At 32.4% G+C, this 21,852-nt stretch overlaps 1 protein-coding gene and 1 long non-coding RNA gene across 4 annotated transcripts in view; one reads left to right on the top strand and one right to left on the bottom strand.

Moving 5' to 3' along the window:
- LOC139496406 (mothers against decapentaplegic homolog 3-like) overlaps positions 1-13,504 on the top strand; it is a 58,710-nt gene extending 45,206 nt beyond the window's left edge. The window contains exons 4-10 of one of the 2 annotated variants that reach the window (XM_071284997.1): positions 1,550-1,609; positions 3,895-3,927; positions 5,786-5,998; positions 6,858-6,892; positions 6,991-7,093; positions 7,990-8,134; positions 8,686-13,504. In XM_071284997.1, the coding sequence (XP_071141098.1) occupies positions 1,550-1,609; positions 3,895-3,927; positions 5,786-5,998; positions 6,858-6,892; positions 6,991-7,093; positions 7,990-8,134; positions 8,686-8,809 (713 nt within the window). In that variant the 3' untranslated portion in view covers positions 8,810-13,504. Of the gene's footprint in view, positions 1-1,549; positions 1,610-3,894; positions 3,928-5,785; positions 5,999-6,857; positions 6,893-6,955; positions 7,094-7,989; positions 8,135-8,685 lie in introns of both variants that reach the window. The other variant, XM_071284996.1, reaches the window with a different exon arrangement.
- Positions 13,505-15,378: 1,874 nt separating this feature from the next.
- LOC139496405 (uncharacterized) lies at positions 15,379-21,852 on the bottom strand. 2 transcript variants are annotated; one of them, XR_011657648.1, is made up of 3 exons: positions 21,347-21,852; positions 19,409-19,508; positions 15,379-15,733 (listed from the first exon to the last, which is right to left on the bottom strand). It is a non-coding gene; the product is annotated as an uncharacterized lncRNA (long non-coding RNA). The 2 variants fall into 2 exon arrangements; XR_011657647.1 differs by lacking the exon at positions 15,379-15,733 and adding an exon at positions 18,322-18,578 and having other exon boundaries at positions 21,347-21,844.

Here is a 21,852-nt window from a genome sequence, read left to right as displayed (position 1 = left end):
GGATTTTGCTTTGTCCACCGACCCACCATGAGAGTGGGCACCGGGTGGGCAAAATTTCTACCTTGTCCACTCTGCCCACCAATAGGAGTGGGCATGCAATTTCTTTTGTTTAATCAAAAGACTGGCAAGTACAGTCAATTGAAAAAAGCAGATAAGCATTTGTAATCACTATTTTTACAAAAAAAAAGAAAATTTTAGCTAGGGTGGGCACGGGTGGGCTGGTGGAAAAAGCTAAATCCACCCGGGCTGTTGTGTATCTGCATGTTCATAAATAAATAGAAAGTCATAACAAATTAAAAAGATTGTTTTCCCACTTTTAGATCAAAGAAAGGATATAATCTGAGTGACAGCAAACCTAATAAGACAACACATCATAACCAAGAGAGCAATAATCTCATCAAAAGTGTTTTTTTTTAAATTCAAATCACCTAAATATTTATTATATACCATAAAAAAAGATTGAATAGAATATATAATGTCTGATGTGATTGAATCATGTTTGACCAGAAGTACAATACTATAATGTTTGATGTGATTCAATAATGTTCCACATTCGACCAAAAGTACAAAAATTAATTCTATATATAGACTGTCAGTAGATAGATGGAATTAGCAGTTGCCATTCAAAACACTTTATCCTAGAAGCTCAGCATGGATCAATAAAAAATCACTGGTCATTAGGAAAAGTTATTTATAGAAAGAAATAAAGTGTTATTTATTATCCTACAGTGGTGGACAAACTGGTTTAATACAGGTTACAAATGTCTTCCTGTCAGATATATAGAATAATAGCTTGACTGATCACATACAGATCCATAGGGGCTCACCATGTGATGGCATTAAAACAATCATAACATCACCAATGTAAAAAGGAGTAACAAATATTATGTGATCAATGTGTACTGTTTTAGTGTATGCACCCACATGTGTTGTTTCAGATCTATACATGGCCTTGTTCTGTGTTGTGCTCCTTAGTCTGGTTGTTGTCTCTTTGATACATTCCTTGTTCCCATTCTCTTTTTTTAAGTGCTGTTTTAGATCCTTACAAACATATGTTGTTTTAGATCTATGTGTTGTTTTAAAACCATATATGTGGTATTAAAGATCTATACATGTGTTGTTTTATATCTATATATGTGTTGTTTTAGATCCACACATGTGATGTTTTAGATCCACACATGTGTTGTTTTAGATCTATATACATTGTATGTGTTGTTTTAGATACATGCTTATTGTTTTGTTTTAGATCTATGTATGTGTTTTATTTTAAATCCATACATGTGATGTTTTAGATCTATACATGTGGTGTTTTAAATCCAGACATGTGTTATTTTAAATCCATACATGTGATGTATTAGATCATACATGTGTTATTTTAAATCCATACATGTGATGTTTTAGATCTATTAACATGTGATGTATTAGATCATACATTTGATGTATTAGATCATACATGTGATGTTTTAGATCTATTAACATGTGTTGTCTTAGATTTATACATGTGTTGTCTTAGATATTTAGATGGTAATGTGTTTGTTGTTTATTTCAGATACCCCTCCTCCTGGGTACATGAGTGAGGATGGTGACAACACAGACACACAGGGCATGGGTATGTATACTTAACAGGTATTGTGGGGTAAACTTCAATGAGACAGCAACCCAAAAACAAGTAGTCGCCTAAGATTATCATCAGAAGCATGTCAATCAGCTAGATAGCAACAACTAACTGTAAAGGATCATACTAGAATTTTAATGCCCCACTTGGGGGCATTATGTTTTTTTGGTCTGTTCGTCCGTTTGTCCCACTTTAGGTGAAATTTTTTATAAGTCAATGTAGTTTTTGATGAAGTTGAAGTCCAATCAACTTGAAACTTAGAACACATGTTCCCTATGATATGGTCTTTCTAATTTCAATGCCAAATGAGAGTTTTGACCCCAAATTCCCTGTCCACTGAATATATAAAATGATAGTGTGAGTGGAGCTTTTGCTGTACATATTTTATGCTTCACATTAAACACCTTATTTTATTTCTCCAATACAGTTGAACCTACACAATTTTGAACCCCGATCTCAGCCCAATTTACCATATCAAATAAGATGTTTAATAACTCAAATGTTACCTCATTTTTGTGGTTAAATGAGGTCAGAAATACTTAAAATCATGACTTTTCTAGGTTATAAAAATGTTCAAACAATTTTTGTAGTGAAATGAGATCAGTATAAAGAATACTTGAAATCATGACTTCTCTAGGTTTAAAAATGTTCCTCCTTCCTCCAGGGAGACATCGTTGAGAAGATTTTTTTCCTAACCTAATTTATTTCGTCGATCATTCAGAGAAGATTGATCCCAGAAGTCATTAGCTTCACGGAAGTTATTGGTTAATTTTCACAAATTGGTTCCCTTGAAAACATTCAAAAAATGCTTTTTTTTTATACTCAGAAGGTTCATTTAATCTTTGAAGTACACAATAGTAGAATATAATAAAATATTTGGTTTTCATCAATAACAGAAAGAATATTTTTATGACCAAAGTATACTTGTACGTGACTAGAACTGGTATTTTTTTTGGATACATTTGATTAGATTGTTAAGCAGCTTGTCCCAGAAGTTTGATTTAGAATCTGATTCCGAAATACTTAATTTTATTATATGTGATATATTTATTAAATTATACTCAGGATGGCCATGAGGTTGTATAACCCAATATCAGTAATTAGGGTGTTAGGTTAAACTTTCAGAGCATTATTTGATATTTAATTTTTAAATTGGCATTTTTGATTGGTATTGAATTAATATTTTTATTAAAGGGCTGATAGTTATATACCATTGAATAGTTTGTTTCAATATTTTTGACTTACAGTTTTAAGTCTAGCAACCTTAAAAGGGGCCATTGCTGAATAATTACGATCAACTTCAAATCTACCAAGCAGTCACCTTCTGTGTAATAATACTTTGAAATTTATTCTACAAATCTATCAGAGATTCAGAAAATCATAAATTAATTTCCCTTATTCCTTAGTTTACAGTTTCTGCACAAAAGCCTGATTTGATATCTATTCAAGAAGTTTATAATTTGAGTTAATTAAAGATAAGTATGAATCCTGTAAAAATAAGAAAATGAGATATGATTACAAATGACATAACTCTTCGCCAGAAACCAAATGAGGTAGAAGTAAGCAGAACTATATTTTACTGTAAGGCCTTCAACAATACACCTTATCGCTATTTGTCCGCCATTACTGGATATCACACAGGTTCCCGTAAAATTTTGAGGTCACAATACAAAATATCTGACGCCACAATGGAAAAGTGATTGTTGTATGCGTCAAAAGTTCAAGCGGCCGGGTCAGCCTGGATTATGAACAAAACCCATACCAAGCTGTAAACCACCCTGACATTTCAAGTGTAAAACAATTCAAACAAGAAAGCTAGTAAAGGCCAGATTTATGTACAAAACCAGATATGTCGGGAGCATGTAATTCAGTGGTTGTTTTTATGCCCTGTCTACGTCTACGATAGTAGTAGGGGCATTATGTTTTCTGGTCTGTGCGTCCGTTCGTCCGTCCGTCTGTCTGTTCGTTCGTTCGTCTGTTCGTTTGTCCGTCTGTCCCATGTCAGGTTAAAGTTTTTGGTCGAGGTAGTTTATTTGTTGCTGTCTTACATATATGTTTTTCGTTCAAACAAATATGATATAAAGCAATAAGTGACAACCAATGAATTAAAGGCTACCTATTCTCAGATATTGAAGTTTCTTCCAGTTTGGTGATACTTTGAATTTTTAAAATGCATATTGACCATGGATATTATTTAGGCAATGTATAATTATGAAAAGAGGTATTTTCTGCATGTATTGTATGTTTGAATTATAAAATGTTGATTTTATATTTTCTAGATGGCGTGGATGTTTCTCCAAGTTCTCCTCTTGGTAAGTTTAGTATTAAAACAAACACAACACACATCTTTACATCAAGGAAATTTGATAGATATTAGAAGATGTGGTTTGAGTGGCAATGAGATATATAAGAAGTTGTAGTTTGAGTGGCAATGAGATTACTCTCCATCCAAGTCACAATTTGTAAAAGAAAAACCATAACCAGTATAGGTCAAAATGAGGTCTCAATCACCATGGTCAACATGAGTATGGATTACCGGTATAGGTCAAAATGAGGTCTCAATCACCATGGTCAACATGAGTATGGATTACCGGTATAGGTCAAAATGAGGTCTCAATCACCATGGTCAACATGAGTATGGATTACCGGTATAGGTCAAAATGAGGTCTCAATCACCATGGTCAACATGAGTATGGATTACCGGTATAGGTCAAAATGAGGTCTCAATCACCATGGTCAACATGAGTATGGATTACCGGTATAGGTCAAAATGAGGTCTCAATCACCATGGTCAACATGAGTATGGATTACCGGTATAGGTCAAAATGAGGTCTCAATCACCATGGTCAACATGAGTATGGATTACCGGTATAGGTCAAAATGAGGTCTCAATCACCATGGTCAACATGAGTATGGATTACCGGTATAGGTCAAAATGAGGTCTCAATCACCATGGTCAACATGAGTATGGATTACCGGTATAGGTCAAAATGAGGTCTCAATCACCATGGTCAACATGAGTATGGATTACCGGTATAGTTCAAAATACGGTCTCAATCACCATGGTCAACATGAGTATGGATTACCGGTATAGTTCAAAATACGGTCTCAATCACCATGGTCAACATGAGTATGGATTTGTTTCCAAAGTAAAACCGGTATAGGTCAAAGTACGGTCTCAATCACCATGGTCAACATGAGTATGGATTACCGGTATAGGTCAAAGTACGGTCTCAATCACCATGGTCAACATGAGTATGGATTTGTTTCTCTCAATCACCATGGTCAACATGAGTATGGATTTGTTTCCAAAAGCGAAAGAAGAACATCATATTAAAGTATTATTTAGGTACAGATCATTCACAATACTGTAAACTAACTATTAACTAATATTCGTCAGCGATTGATTGATTTTTGCAACTTTCTGGAATAAAAAATAACGCAAATATAAATCTTCGTGAATACGTTCTGTCTTCTTTTCTAATAATACATCAATGAAATTACATCACTAAAATAAATCACCATGAAATAATAAAAACATGGCTTAAACCAAAGTTCATTTTGCATGGAAATAAATTTGTTTATGGTATTCAAAATTAATTAATGTATCCCTGATAGTTTTCCAGGTAACCTTAACTTACAATTGGTTGATAGTTCCTCTATTTATAGATTATTGTTGATAATCTCAACAAGATTGATTTTCTCACTTGAGCCGAGGACCAATGAGACAACTCTCTCATCCAAGTCGCAATTTGTAAAAGTTAACCATTATAGGTCGAAGTACGGTCTTCAGCACAGAGTCTTTGCTCACACTAAACAGCAACCTATACATGTGTTAAACCATTTAAACGGGAAAACTGAAGGTCTAAACTATATAAAAACAGGAAACTAAAAACACTTATGAACCACATCATCAAACAATAACTACTGAACATCAGATTGTATTGTCTGTTCATTTTCCAGTGTCAGTTTCCATCACTTATTTGATACAGTGAAACCTCTTCGGAACTAAAGATTTTGTTCGGTTTTGGCTGATGTTTGATTTTATTAGGTTCAAGGTGCATACAATTTGATATGAAGGTGCTTAGGAATATTTTTGGTTTATACAGGTTTTTTGGTTTATGCAGGATTCGGTTTAGCCAGTTTTCACTGTACTTTTGTTATTTTTAGATGCAGAACCAGTCACTTACAAGGAGCCAGCATTTTGGTGTTCCATTGCGTATTATGAACTAAATAATCGTGTTGGGGAGACGTTTCATGCTTCAATGCCCTCGTTGACGGTAGATGGATTCACTGATCCGTCAAACTCCGAGAGATTCTGTCTTGGTCTGTTGTCTAACATCAACAGGACACAACAAGTAGAAATGACAAGGAGACATATCGGTATATTATACAGTCAAACCTTTATTACATTGATTTTACTTTTAAACCTTTCTTTCTAACAATTATACAGTAAAACTCTGTCTATACAATGAATATACAGTTAACCCTGTCTTCACCATGCTTTTACAGTGAAACCCTGTCTTTACAATGATTATACAGTTAAACCCTGGCACTTAATCAATGAATATACAGTTAAATCCTGTCATTACAATGAATATAATAAGTTAAGCCTTGTCTTTACAATGATTGCAAGTTAAAATGTTAATCAGTCTTTAGTTTTCTATGTTGTGTTTTGTTTACTATTGTTTCTCAGTTTGACTTGTGTTTGAATGTCCCTCTAGTATCTTTCCCCTCTCTTTTTTAAAACCTCCAAACTTAAACCCTTCCTAACCTCAACTTCACTTCAATTATACATTTAATTCCAGCCTTTACTCAAATTTATATCAATTATACAGTTTAGACTCTGTTTTACTACAATTTTACATCAAAAACACATCCTATCGAAACCGCAAATTTCAAGAGATGTTAGTTAAATTCTGTCACCCCTGAAATTTTAAAAGAAAAATAATATTAAATACTGATAATCTGTCTAAACTGCTACTGTTAGTAAACAGTTTAAACTAACAGTGAAATATTAACATTAAGTGTTTGTGTATTTCTAAGGTAAAGGTGTGAGGCTATATTACATAGTAGGAGAGGTGTTTACTAAGTGTCTGAGTGAAAGTGCTGTTTTTAATGTTATATGTTATATGTATTTCTAGGTAAAGGTGCGAGGCTATATTACATAGGAGGAGAGGTGTTTACTAAGTGTCTGAGTGAAAGTGCTGTTTTTAATGTTATATGTTATATGTATTTCTAGGTAAAGGTGTGAGGCTATATTACATAGGAGGAGAGGTGTTTGCTGAGTGTCTGAGTGAAAGTGCTGTTTTTAATGTTATATGTTATATGTATTTCTAGGTAAAGGTGTGAGGCTGTATTACATAGGAGGAGAGGTGTTTGCTGAGTGTCTGAGTGAAAGTGCTGTTTTTGTACAAAGTCCTAATTGTAACCAAAGATATGGTTGGCATCCTGCTACAGTATGTAAAATACCACCAGGTGAGTTATCTACCCCTTAAAGAAAATATGTAAGTTGTCTCCCCCTTACAGACTTTGAATATTTCAGGAAAATAACAGTTGAACAGACTTTTATTCTCAAAGGAGTAGGTTCAGTAAGCCCCCTTTTTGGCCCCAAAATATAGCTGTTTTACAAAATTGTTACGATGCAAAACTTTAGTCATTCATTTGAAAGTAAAATGCTTATGCTACATAAATATGGGCTGTTTTTGACAATACAATGCACATATATCGGGTACCAGCATCATTTAGACATGCTAAATTACTGAAATCTTCACAATTTTAGCATTTTAGCTAAATTTCAGACAGTTTCCGTCTTAAATGAAAGTGGCCGCATTCGTGTTCATTCATAATATTTAACTGTTAGTTGTATTTTATGATAATACATAACATATATAAAGGTTGTGAATGAACACGGATGCGGCCACTTTCATTTTTGACAAAACCCATCTGAAAAGTGACATTTTTGGGCATATTTGATGGATTTTTCATATTTAAGCTAGAATCGGAGCGTTTTTAATGAGTATATCAGTTAAAATTTTTCACATTAACTTATTGAATCATCAGAAATAGACACTTAAGTGTTTAAAAAGTGTCTAAAATCTTTTGTCAGATGAACTTGAAAATTGAGGCCAAAATTGGCCCTTTCCGGACCTACTCCTTTAAACTCCTAGAGATGGTTTCAAATAGGTTGTTTTCAAGCAGCATATTCGTGTCATCCTTATAGGTCTAGTTTAAACCTATGATAACCGATGAAATCCATAAACAGCATGTAGAGGATCTTTTATAAAATAATTCAAGAAAGTTTAGTGCAAGGGAGATAATCCAAAAAAATCAGCTTTTGCAAATTTTAAATCTGACTTTTTTCTTTTTTTCAGGATGTAACTTAAAGATTTTTAACAACCAAGAATTTGCTGCATTACTTGCCCAGTCTGTCAATCAAGGATTTGAATCTGTTTATCAACTAACTCGCATGTGTACTATTCGTATGAGTTTTGTTAAAGGATGGGGCGCTGAATACAGGTAACACTAATGTTAGATGAGTGTTTCTCTAATTTTTTTGCCTTTTTCACATTTCATGTATGATGTGAGAAAAATATTTTTCATCATTATTGAAAAATCTGTTCTCGGCATATAATTGGTAGAAATTTAATTATAACTTTAAATTTTATTTTTTTCTTCTGAAATTTCCTATTGTGATGTTATGAACTCAACACTTAAATTTAAATGATTTAAAAAGCTTGCAAGCTTCGTGCTTTAGATATTAAATTTAACTGTCTCGTGTGGAAAAATATGCAGTGGTGAAATCTATATAGCCACATAACTTAATTTAATGGAAGGTTTAGAAGGTTCAGAAATTATTGTGTGCATTTATTATTGCGATTTTTGTAAATGGACAAATTAATTATTGCAATGTCAGGAAAATTTGCATACATATATATGTATCCTATACCAGATTGCAAGTTCTTAATATTGCAATACTTACACAATCGCATAATTCGCTTTAAATAATAAAAACCTTGCATTAATTTATGAATTTCAGTACAATGTTTAATGGCGTTATTATTTTGCAGACGACAAACCGTGACCAGTACGCCATGTTGGATAGAGATCCATCTGAATGGACCACTACAATGGCTGGACAGGGTGTTGTGTCAGATGGGGTCACCGGGACTGCCATGTTCTAGTATGTCATAGGTCGAAAAGTCAAAAGGTCAAAATAGTCATCAAATGAACTGAAAAGTGGCATTGTTATGTTGAATTGTTATTGACAAAGTCATGAAAAAGGTTGTAACTGAACTCTTTTGTAATGGAGATAGAAAAGTTGTTAACTGCTCTCTATAGATGGAGGTAGAAAAGTTAGAATAGTCATGTGCTTTGTATGTGTTAACCCCCTGTATTTTATTGTATATCATGTGGCTGATCATTTTATATACACATTATACATCATTATGATTTCTCATTGTTAAAAGAGAAAACTTGGAACCCTGGCTTAATTTATACTTTTTATAAATTTAATAGTTATTTTGGATGAAATTGTTGTTAAAAAAAACGTTTGGAATGGATGAATACATTTGTTGGCTTGAATTTAACTATAATGCACTTAAATTGCCCCTTTATGAAAATGTCAATCTGAAAATAAAAATCCACATTTATTTAATATGAGTATGTCATTGTGTTAGTTAAACTTCTGGTAAAGTTTCAAAGAAATATTTTCACATAATGAGGAATTTAAATATATAAGATGATTACTATACTTCAGTTAGTGGGAGGTTATTAAAACAGCTAAGACTGAATACTGAACCACTACTTCAGTAAATGGGAGGTTATAAGAAGAGCAAGGGTTCCATGGTTTTACTTAATAGCTAATTAGTATGTTCATAGATTGCATGTTTTTAAATTGTGTAAATTAAGATATTTTAAAACAGAAATATATTGTCAGTTTTTATAATGTTTTTTTAATTTCATTTTGAAGCTGTGATCAGTGAAGCGAGATAAGATACAGATGTAGACAGAATTGTTTATTTTTTTTAGAAAGTACTGATTTTTTTCACTTAAAAGTTTCTTTTATAGTGATATAAAATGTATGGTGGTATATATCTTCCAATGTTAAACTGTCAATGTGTTTTAAACTTAAATTGATGTTGTAAATTGACCACCAACATAAGATTTACTCCTCAGGCCAGTCTGCTTCTCTTAAAATGAATATTTTTCTTCATTTCAAGCTTTATGCAAGCATAGAACAATAATATGTATAATTACAAAAAAGAAAAACAAATAGCCTTGAATGATATATTAATGTTGTTCATGATAAAATATTAACATTTATACCAATGGAAAACAATTGATGTAGTTTCATATTAAATATAGGGATTATTATATGAAATTAAGTATAGAGATCAAGATTATGAAATTAAGTATAGAGATCAAGATTGGATTACTATGAGGTGATTTTACCTAGGGTCAAAAGATAGTGCTATGAAAGCAATATGAATTAACAAGGAGCTCTAATACCTGATTATCTCTCTCATGTAAAACCCTAAAATTGGATAGAACACCGATAGCTCTGTTGCTAACAAAACTTCTGGTAAATTCACAATTTATTGGATGCATTTATTATTGCAATTTCTACATTAAGGTGGTACCTAACCCTACAGGGAGATAACTCTGTAAAATCAGCTAAACGTTTTAATTACGTTGTGTTGTTGAGGTAATTTTAAGCTTCTCAATGATCAAAATAAGTGTTTGTCAAACTGCTATACAACCAGTGTAATTTTTCTGATAAAACGGTTGGTTCAAATTTTTTGAAATTTTTACGTTTTTGTCAAAGGATCAAAGTAAATACTTTGTCAAAATTTTATCAAAATTAAACGAGCCAAATTGATTTTAGTTAAAGTGTTGGGTACAATCTTAAAGACCAAAATTTAAGAATAACTTTTGTGATAACAGTAAAAGCTGCAGAAAAAATGTGCAACATATTTTGGAATGGCAATTATTATCTACATTGCAAGACTCAGCCAGTCACATTACTATTGAAAATCTTGCAAGCATTTCTGAATTTACAGTAGCTACCTATCAATTATCAGAGCACTTAAAACTCTGGGTTTCATGTGCCAAGAAAATCAAATAAACAGAGGGTAGTTAAAACTATTTGAACCCATTGGCTGTTTGGTTGATTTGTTTAAAGAGCTTTCTAAACATCATTACTTGGTGTTCAATTCAATTCTGCTTTGGTGAAAAACCTCTGTTCTGTTTCATTCTGACTTTGAGAGATGCAAAGTCTGACTTTGTCCTGAACATGCACGATATATTTGCCACTGGACATTAAACAACCAAAATTCAATCAATTTTGGCTGATATATTATTTTTACAACTAAGAAATGATTTTTTGATAGCTCTTAAAAAATCAAAAGGCTATCTGATACTGAGAAGAGAATTGATTTACACATGAGTGGTTTCTGGTGTAAGACATCTATTTTTAGAATGTTTTACACATGAGTGATTTCTGGTGTAAGACATTTATTTATAGAATTACACATGAGTGATTTCTGGTATAAGACATCTATTTATAGAATGTTGTGTGATGCTGTAAATATTATAATGCCAAAACTAAGGGGAGTAACTCTGACATGTAAAGTGCCTCAGGATGTTATAATGATACCGGTGACCAAAAGAGTTACTTCCCCTTCTATAGTAGCTTGTACATTGCTTCTCTATATTACAAATATTTCTTTCAAAAATCAGGTAAATATTTTTTAGTTGAAAGCTTTTTTAAAGTAGTTGCTTAATGTTGATTTTGCTAAAATAATTTAAAATGTATGGTAAATTTATTTTTGACTTATATTAAACTTAGATCACATTGAATGATACTTAACAGGAACACCCACTTCTGCAAACTGATTTAACTTAGATAGGACCTTTTAATGTTAGTCTTTTTCATCGCATTGAATGTCTTAAGATAAAGATCTTATGAATAGAAACATAATAGCATTAATAGGGATTTTTATTTCTGATTTTGTTAAAATATCCCTTTTCAAATACAATATAACGTCGAGACCTTAAGTATGAGGAGTGATATGTATAACTAGTAGCTTTCTCAACCTGTTTCACACATTACAATGGTGCTTTATAATCATTTAGACTCATTGATTTTAAATCCTGTGTTACTATTACAAGGTTAACCGTATTTCATTTTACAACTTATTTATTTGGACAAAGAAAGCCTTTGAAATACATTTATCACTTCCATACCAAATTAGGGGTAAAAAAACAAGCATATATTTTATCTATGTTTATCTTCCTTGTCATGAGCACAATGTGTGTAAAATTATATAAACAAAAATAAAGGAAGTAGAAAATAAAAAGTTTGTAACTGTGACCTACATTTCATGCCTCAAAGATTTATGTGTATGGCTAATTTTTGACTAGATGAATATAACAAATCATGATTGACCATAAAAGATGATATAACAAATCATGATTGACCATAAAAGATGATATAACAAATCATGATTGACCATTAAAGATGATATAACAAATAGAATCTGATTTGTGTGTCAGTTAAACACAAGGTTGAACTGTAACTGTAACAATACATAATTGATTATTTGTTTTATTCTCCACAATTCGTGTGTTATATGTAATGTCTTTAAGTCATATAAATCAAGAATCTTTAAATGATACAGTGGAACCTGTTTAAACTGAACCTCATAAGGACTTAAGATGCTGTATGAGTTTGGGTGATGTTTTTTTTTTGGGGGGTTACAATTCGATATTACAGTGTTTAAAAACATGTTTGGTTTATACAGGTTTTCGGTTTATTCTGGATTAGGTTTAGACAGATTTCACTGTACTTCTACTTGTTCCCAATCAGTTACATCAGAAAGAATTAGATTCAGTTTTCTCCTTTATGATATTCTAATTTTTAGCCCATATAACTGATTTTGTGGTTTAAGGTATATTTTAAATTTATACCGTAGTAACGAATTTAGTCAGAAAGTAGGTCTAATGTAAGAGGATAAAATGATTATCATTAAACTTTATTTAGTTTTGTAGATCTGTTGCTCTGAACATATTTATTAGAAGAATAATTAATGTTTGATTTGCTAATATATTTATATATTAAATTGAGATAGGTAGGATGGCTAATTACTATGCCCCACTTCAGTAGGTGGGAGGTTATAAGAAGAGCTTAGACTCCAGACATCCTGAGAAAATGGATGCCATATCTTAAATTCCTGTGAAAATAACAGGTCGATTCAAGCATCCAGCATAATGAACCCCCCAAAAAACTTACAATTTAACTGGCCAGGAATCAAACGGCTCAATCTCAAATTTCCCTAAAAAGGTCCTTCAGCCTTTCTGTATTAAAATGCCTTTAGGATTAACTTTTAATTTCAAAGCTAAAATGTGAGTACAAAAGTGTAGGTATAACAAACAAGTGAATCATGTTAGCCAATCTAAGATAACAAAAGAATAAGAGAACAACAATTCAAAATAGAACTTGTAAATGGACTTATTTCAATGACATTATGGCTTTCAGAAGCAATATTATAAAATCAGTTTAGATATGTATTTTTTCTTTGAGATGACATTTTAATTATATATTTATATATGGTCTAACAATTTAAGAAGCAAATGAATACATAATTATAAACACAACATAAGCTTTGTTAAGTTACTCCACTTTTTCTCCTGGGTTTTCCATATGTAAATCAGTATTGAAATTAGAATATGATCAGTTTAATGTAGAAAAATAATGGTGAATGATTCTGTTACCATGGAGTTGACCTTCATATAATGTGATGACCTTTATTACTGTTACTTTAGTCACATGTGCTATCTTTGTACATTGTTTACAGTTTTATGGCAAATAAATGTACCTGTGCTATATTATTGTTTTACATTATTTATGTTTATTTATGTTTACATTTAGCAGCTGATTCATGCAAGTTTTCTCCAACTCTAGCATCCCCAACCATTTAAAACTGAGCATCACAAAAATAAATCATGAGAGCAGGCTATGCTTTTACAGCTTGGAACTTTAATAACTTTCAAAAATGAAGAAGTGTTCAGTCCTCATGTTTCTTATGGTATTCTGTTCGCCTTCAATTTATTTAATATTTTTTTTTGGGGGGGGGGATATTACCCAATTTGTTACTGGCTGATTATCCTTATTTCTACCGTCTTCTCTGTCAGTTATTGTGAATACACACACACCACAGCATTTAGAAGATCATTTTTTAGATCCAAGCCATGCCGTGTCAAGTAATTTATATATGATGTATATGTTACAGGGAATTTGTAAAATCACTGAAATTTCAGAGAATTGGTATAATCAATGAAAAAAACATAACATGTTTATACCTACCCAACATTCTGTATGTGCCTGTCCAAAATCAGAAGCCTATAAATCAGTGGTTGTGTGTCGTATATCTTATTTGTTCGACGTTTTGTACATTCATCAGGCCGTTTTCTTGCTTGAATTTTCATTTTCATATCGGGTCCTCTTATAGCTTAATATGCAGTATAGATATAGGAAGATGTGGTATGAGTACCGATGAGACAACTCTCCATCCAAGTCACAATTTATAAAAGTAAACCGTTATAGGGCAATGTACCGTCATCAACACAGCATGGGATCACACCAAACAGCACAATATAAGTTCTTTTGTTGGAGACTGTATTGGTGACCTGTAGCTGTTAAATTCTATGTCCGTTGGTATAAGGTACAGATTTGTATGATTGGCCATCATACCACATCTTATTTCTATAGTAGAACTGAATGATCACCTCTTTATTTGTATTATATTAGCACTGTGTAAATGAGAAAAGAAAATTTCAGACTCCTTAGAGTATACTAAATTTTGATAAATTTGATGTATGCCTCTTTATTCTTCTTTGTTACATTTGTTTGTTTTTATAGTGATAAAGATGATAATACAATGTTGACTGCTGTACCCCTATTTTTGACATTTTTACCTACTGTGTCTGTTTGTTTCGTTCGCGTATCGTTGTCAGTATAATGGAATTTGATGTGACTGTCAAACAATTGAGAGGTTTAGCTAGCTATAAAACCAGGTTCAACCCACCATTTTCTACTTAAGAACATGTCTGTACCAAGTCAAGCTTATGACAGTTGTTATTTATTCGTTTGATGTATTTGAGATTTTAATTTTGCTATTTATATTAGGGACTTTCCTTTTTGAGTTTGCTTGGATTTCAGTACTTTTATGATTTGACTATTTTCTCTTCTCTAGCATCTTCTTGGTGCAAGTTATACTTCCCCTGATTGTTATAACAAGGATTTATGAGGGCCCTCATGGGGTTTTTGATTATGTGATTACTTGGCCGTTTTTTTAATGATTATTTGATTATTAAGCCAAATATTTCATGATTATTTGATTACCTAGGACTGTATTTTTAGTTTATGATTATTTGATTACTAAAGATAAGCAAATATTTAATGATTATGTGATTATGTTGGCAAAAAAATGGTGATTATGTGATTACTAGGACCCCCCCCATGAAGGGCCTCATTTATATTGAGTTTTAATTGCTATTGAATTTGTTGGGTTGTTTTTGACAGAACAAATTACACAGTAAGTAAACTATTAATGCATTCGAAGGTCTAAAAACGTTCTAAAACATTTTTGTTTAAATATCTTCCATTACCACGTTCTCGTTCGTTAAGCAGGAACAGTTCTGACTTTCACTATTATACCTATAGTATAATAGTCCAAGGTTTTGACAAATTTAACAAAATCTTTCCATTTAAAAATTATATTCAAAAACATTTCTAAACTAAACATGTATCGGATTTGTTTTGATCATTTTAATTCTGAGATTCAGATCTAGAACATATTTATGTGCCCGTGTTGCGGTTTACAATTTTGTTATTGACAGTTTTTTCGTCTGTCTGAATTCTCAAACATAGCAAATCTCTTCATACACAAATCCATCGTAATCGGACTGTCATCCAAAAACAACTATTTTTCTGTCCCAGAAGGTGGTTCACTTTTACCTGGTTCATCTCCTTCTTGTGTGTTGTATTGACTGTAATGTGGTCCAGAATACCAAGTTCGTCGTCTGAGATTTCGGCAAAAAGTAAATATACTTTTCCTAAATCCATAATAAAAAAATATAAAAAACACGTAACTTTTGGAGTGCCTCATTCTAATAATTGGTAGTTATCAAAGGTTCAAAAATTATAATTTAAGACGTCAGACGCGCGTTTCGTCTACATAAGGCTCATCATCAACAAAGTTATATAGCCAAACAAGTACAAAGTTGAAGAGCATTGAGTATCCAAAATTCGAAAAAGTTGTGCCAAGTACAGCTAAGGTAATCTATTCCTGGGATAAGAAAATCCTTAGTTTTTCGAAAAATACTAAGTTTTGTAACAGGAAATTTATAAAAATGACCATATAATTGATATTCATGTCAACACCGAAGTGTTGATTACTGGGCTGGTTATACCCTCGGGGACGTAACGTCCACCAGCAGTGGTGTAAATAGTTATCAAAGGTACCAGGATTATAATTTAATACGCCAGACGCGCATTTCGTCTACTTAAGACTCATCAGTGACGCGCACATCAAAATAGTTACAAGGCCAAACAAGTTCAAAGTTGAATAAATAAAACTTGTTATTCATATTATACATAGAAGCGTATTCGCGCCACAACAACTTGTTTTATATATTTCTTCCTAAGTTTGTAAACTATTGTGTTACAATGCAAACATTTGTGTTATTACTCAAACTTTTTGATTTTTGTTATCGTAAAATTTTGTATATTTTATAATAAAATATTTTTTTTTACATTAATTATATGAGCTGGTCGGATAGAAATCGACCTTATGCCAAAAATAATAATAATAAAAAAATCCATACCCCTGTTAACCTATTTTGGGTTAAAAGAATTTCTACGGAAAGTCTGTAATTGTTCCAAAAATAGGTTTTCATAAGAAGACAACCCTTTAAAACGTCTTAGTCCCCTTTTTTTTACAGATCTAACATTGTTGGGTTGATGTTTAGACGAGTTGTATATATATATAACGTACACAGCCATGTATCACCATCATTGATGGCGATCCGATGGATACATCTGTTGTAGAGTTGTCACTGACTCAGACGTACTTATAAATATAATTATTTTCTGTGACTGTATATTACATTAATTTGTAGGATCCTTTACTATAGATAATTTAGCTGATCTGTAACAATAACATCTTCATACCTTATATATCATGTACTGTAGTACGCCGCTAGATTAAAACTGACGAGGAAAGGTAACACACGGCCAGCGAAAGCTCTTTTTTTGAGAGCCCAGGTGGTCGTGCGGTCTAGCGGGACGGCTGCAGTGCAGGCGATTTGGTGTCACGATATCACAGTAGCATGGGTTCGAATCCCGGCGAGGGAAAAACCAAAAATTTGCGAAAGCAAATTTACAGATCTAACATTGTTGGGTTGATGTTTAGACGAGTTGTATATACATTATGTACACAGCCATGTATCACCATCATTGATGGCGATCCGATGGATGCATCTGTTGTAGAGTTGTCACTGACTCAGACGTATATATATATATATATGTCCCTGATGAAAGGGAAGTGTCTTTTCCAATTGCATTTCTCTTTGTTCTGTGTATTTATTTATCAAATTTATATCAGGGAGTGACAAAATTCCTCATAACACAATACAATCTTATTGAGGAAATACCATATGCGCTCTGCATGTCATATGCCTTCATATGTGGTACATGAAAACATGTCCTATTTAGGCTTTTTATGCTATTTTACACTGCTAAGTATTAGCTTATATCTCGAAGTGTCCTGTGATTGTTCCTTTTTATAAATGTCGAAGTGATTTTAATTGTCAGGCATTCTATGACAGTAATACATGTTCTGATTTTGTGTTGGGATCTTGTTCACCATATCCCATCTCTGTTCCATTAAATTTTAATGGGTACCGTGGGATGGTATTTAGGTATTTATATAATAAGGCCAATTAATCAGACACCCATCCCTGGCAGCAAGTTAAAAGATCCTTCCCTTTAGTGACGTCTGGCAAGGCTATTTAAAAACAAATCTGGGATGCCAGGAAGCCTTGCCAGACGTCATAATTATTTGGACTAGTACCTCATATGTGTAATGGAACTAAAACAGCCCCTTTCGACGGGTTTCAGACTTTCTGATCAACACTTGACCCAAAGTTGACCCGCCGTCAACCTCACTGACTGTCTGAAACAGGTGTTCAAATTAGCGGTGGTCCGACCTTTTAAACCAAAATTCCTAAACGATCTCAAAAATAATTTTTATTTTTATAATTTATGACTGCGATGTTCATTTTGTTCAACCGCAAGATTAACACCGAAAATCTCCAACAATTAATGCTTAAATCTAAGTAAGTATAAGTAAGTATTTGTAAAATCGTATCTGGTGTTTCATTTTCAACTGGTTCCTTTTCACCGCATTAGATCATGATGAAACGTTGACTGAACAGGGAACCGCCTTTCAACTGGTTCCTTTTCACCACATGAGATCGTGATGAAACGTTGACTGAACAGGTAACCGCACGGGATTTTCTAATCCACTCCGAGGGTATTCCGACTGGAAGAAGAAAGACCGATCTTTTTTATCATGTTTTTATTTTTATTTGTACTTCTTCAAACAGAAAAGAGTCGGCGGGATTAAATAAAATCTTCAAAATCGTTTTTATTTTTATTTTAAAATCGTGAAAAACAGGGTCGGCGGATCCGTAAACCAACAAATAAAAAAAAAAGTGGCCTTATATATGTATACTAGAACACACCCGTGATATCACGGGTCCGTGACTGAATTAAAGTATTATATAACTATGCGCAAGCCTTATTTTAGTATTAGTATTGTCATCTGATAAAGTCATGCCGATTTAAAGATACACAGTTTGTCTCTGCTTTCAAGTCTTTCTGTTTGAACCCGTCGAACTGAAACAACAATAATATTAATTATTTGGAAAACAAAAGGTCCTGGAATGGAGTATTTTTTAATCAACAGCATTGTCCTATATAAGTGATAAATAAAGTTGAATTCTTTGCTTCGCTGTTTTACGTCATGCCCACTAACAAATTGAAAACTGTACCTATACGCCTTATTTGTAGTCCAGATTTTTAGTATTCGTATTGTTATCTTAGAAAGTCTTACTAATTAAGATACTACAATAGGTAACAATTTGACAATTTAGTAGTGTCAACCCTGTGGTTATGACACGTGTATATAGCATATTAATCCTGAAAACGTTTGGTGGAGCGCCTGTCAGATGCGGAACGTACAGATAAAGTAATAGGTAACAGGTGAATATACTATTAGTATCGGTAGCGGACTCGATCCGGAACTTCTTAATTATTGGCAATATTAATTACGTGGAAAACAAAAGGGCCTGGTGTGGTGTAATTTTTAATCTACACTTTTGTACTATATTATTAATATATAAAGTTGAATTCTGTGATTCGTCGTTTTTACGTGATGACGGCTGACAAATTGGACCTTGTAATTTTAGTATTATAGATGTTTACATGCACTTGCATAAGGTCGATTTTTATCCGACGCAGCTCATTTATATTGTGAAAAGAAAAGTTTTGTATATATCGGCATTTGTATGTCCGTCTGCCAGTAACATTTCGATGTGATTTAGTTATCAAGAAAAATATCATGGATACAAGTCATTAGCATAAAGATCTTAAACTTGCTTTGTAAGTAAATGTATATATATATATATATGAAATATTATAGTGATTGATTTTATAAGAATACATACCTATATTTGGTAAAATAATAGAGTAAACTAATCGCGGCATTGGTAACAATCACTACGTCAATATCTGCATCGATAAATGTGCTCTTACTTAGTGCTGGGCCTACAAGACAAAGTTTGGCAAAGACAAAATCTTGAGAAAAGATATTTAGATACTTATCGATAAAAACTGTTGTTTAAAAGTGTAGGCAAAAAGACATGAAAAAAAAAGGCCACAAATATTTAGATACTGCTTAATATATATGTAAATATACTGGTTACTTATTAGAGATGCTTCGGGTTTGCTGATCTTTTAAAACATTACATATTAGGGTGTCCGTTGTATTCAAATGAGAAGTTGGAATGAATGATTGTTGCATTACTCGTACTAGACTTGTTTGTATATGTAAATTATATAACAGCTTGCTTGTGCATAACACTTGATTACTGGTATTTTGTTTAATGTAAAAAGATGAAAAATCGTCACTTAACATATATATGTGCCAGTCCATACAAAAAAGTATAAAAACGAAACATTAGCGAAATTCAAATAAAATGTGCATATTTGTTGGTAACAGATGTGATAAAAAAACATTTTGCTCAATGCCTTGATAATTTGATGATTTTATAGTGTCCATGTATTGTATATAAATGAAGGCAACAGTAGTATACCGCTGTTCGAAATGCATAAATCGACTGAGAAAAAAAAAATCGGGTTACAAACTAAAACTGAAGGAAACACAACAAATATAAGAGGAGAACTACGTCGCATCAGGAACACAACACTTAAATGTAACACATACAGAAAAGAACTACAATACTGATAACAAAGGCCACTTTTCTGACTTGGTACTTGGTTGGAACTTAAACCTGTTGCCTTTTCACAAGAAATCTTAAGTGTAAAATCTTAAAATTATTCTACGATAAAAATATTTAGTTGAATTGTTTAGGAATATTTTAGACTTATGGTAAATTTTATTCTTAAGATTTTTTGTGAAAAGGGCTACTGGTGTTGCGGCTAGCCAAACCTCGCGCTTTTATGTCAATGTTAAATATAGTATTAAAATGACAACATCACATGACAGGACTACAGTATAAATAAATGCAAGAACACTCAGGAAAAAGAAATACACAAATGAACATTACAATAGGACATTTCGACGTGCTAAAAGTTATTAAAGGTACCAGGCTTATAATCTAATACATCGTACGTGCGTTTCGTATACATAAGACTTACCAGTGACGCTCAGATCAAAATAATAAAGAAAGACAAACAAGTACAAAGTTGAAGATCATTGGTGACCCAAAACTCTAAAAAAAAAAAAAGTGGTGCCAAGTATGGCTAAGGTTGTCTATGCCTGGGATAAGAAAATCCTTAGTATTTAGAATTTCTCTTACTTTTGCAAACAGTAGATTTATAAAAATGACCATATAATTGTTGTTTATGTCAACACCGAAGTGGTGACTGAACACAGAATAAAAACAAACACGTAAAACAAAAACGAAAGAACATAAAATAGTACAAAATAACCTTGCATTGTCTTTAGTGTCTTGACTTGGCAATTGAGTATGTTCTCTCACATATAAATATCAGTGAGGATAAGGCTCCCGCTTACAAAGCAGAAATCAATGCATTTTAATGGGGACATCACTTCGAGTCCTGACTGCCGTTATATATATTATTCAACAACTTATCTTTCAATTGTAAAAAAAGAGTTTATTTTATAAAATTTAACAAACATACTAATGCACTTTTTCGCACTGAATAGTCTATGTCTACTGTTTCTGACTCTTAAGTTAAGTAAAATCACAAACATACTGAACATCGAGGAAAATTCAAAAAGGAAAGTCCCTCATCTAATGGCAAAATCAACAGCTCAAACACATCAAACGAATGGACAATAACAAGCTAGATTGTGTCTTAATAATTATAGAATTCCACTAAAATACATGGGCACGCACCTGTTGTTGACGTCATTGAGGCTGTTGTGATAAGGGTTGTATATAGCGTTGATGATAGGGTAGTTGTCGCTGCTGTTGATTTTTTAGTCCCTGCAGTCATTTTGGCTTCTGTTTATTTATGTGTTTCAGAAAGGCACCATCATGATAATACAATCTGTTTTACCCGTCCATAACTAAATATATAACAGGAAGGTTAGAATACAAAATACTAGTAGTAACTTTATATGAATATAACGAAATTGAAAATACCAGTGATATATATATTGCTTCCGCAAAATGTGCATAACAATTTCAAAAAGTAGTTATTAATATGGTATGAGATACAGTTATACATATACACTTACATATTTGATCTCGTACTTTGTCCAAATGTAGTTAACATCGTATTATTTTCAAAAATACACTAAAATGTGTTTTCAAGCAATATGTAGTGAACAGTTGACACATATTGTAAAGACCATACAGGGAAAATGCATTACTATATAAGGAAGAAAAATTAATGACAG

The sequence above is a fragment of the Mytilus edulis genome, chromosome 11, assembly GCF_963676685.1.
Source record: "Mytilus edulis chromosome 11, xbMytEdul2.2, whole genome shotgun sequence".
In the NCBI taxonomy this organism is placed as follows: Eukaryota; Metazoa; Mollusca; class Bivalvia; order Mytilida; family Mytilidae; genus Mytilus; species Mytilus edulis.
The sequence above is the reverse complement of the archived record's forward strand: the minus strand, read 5'-3'. Positions and strand labels throughout refer to the sequence as shown.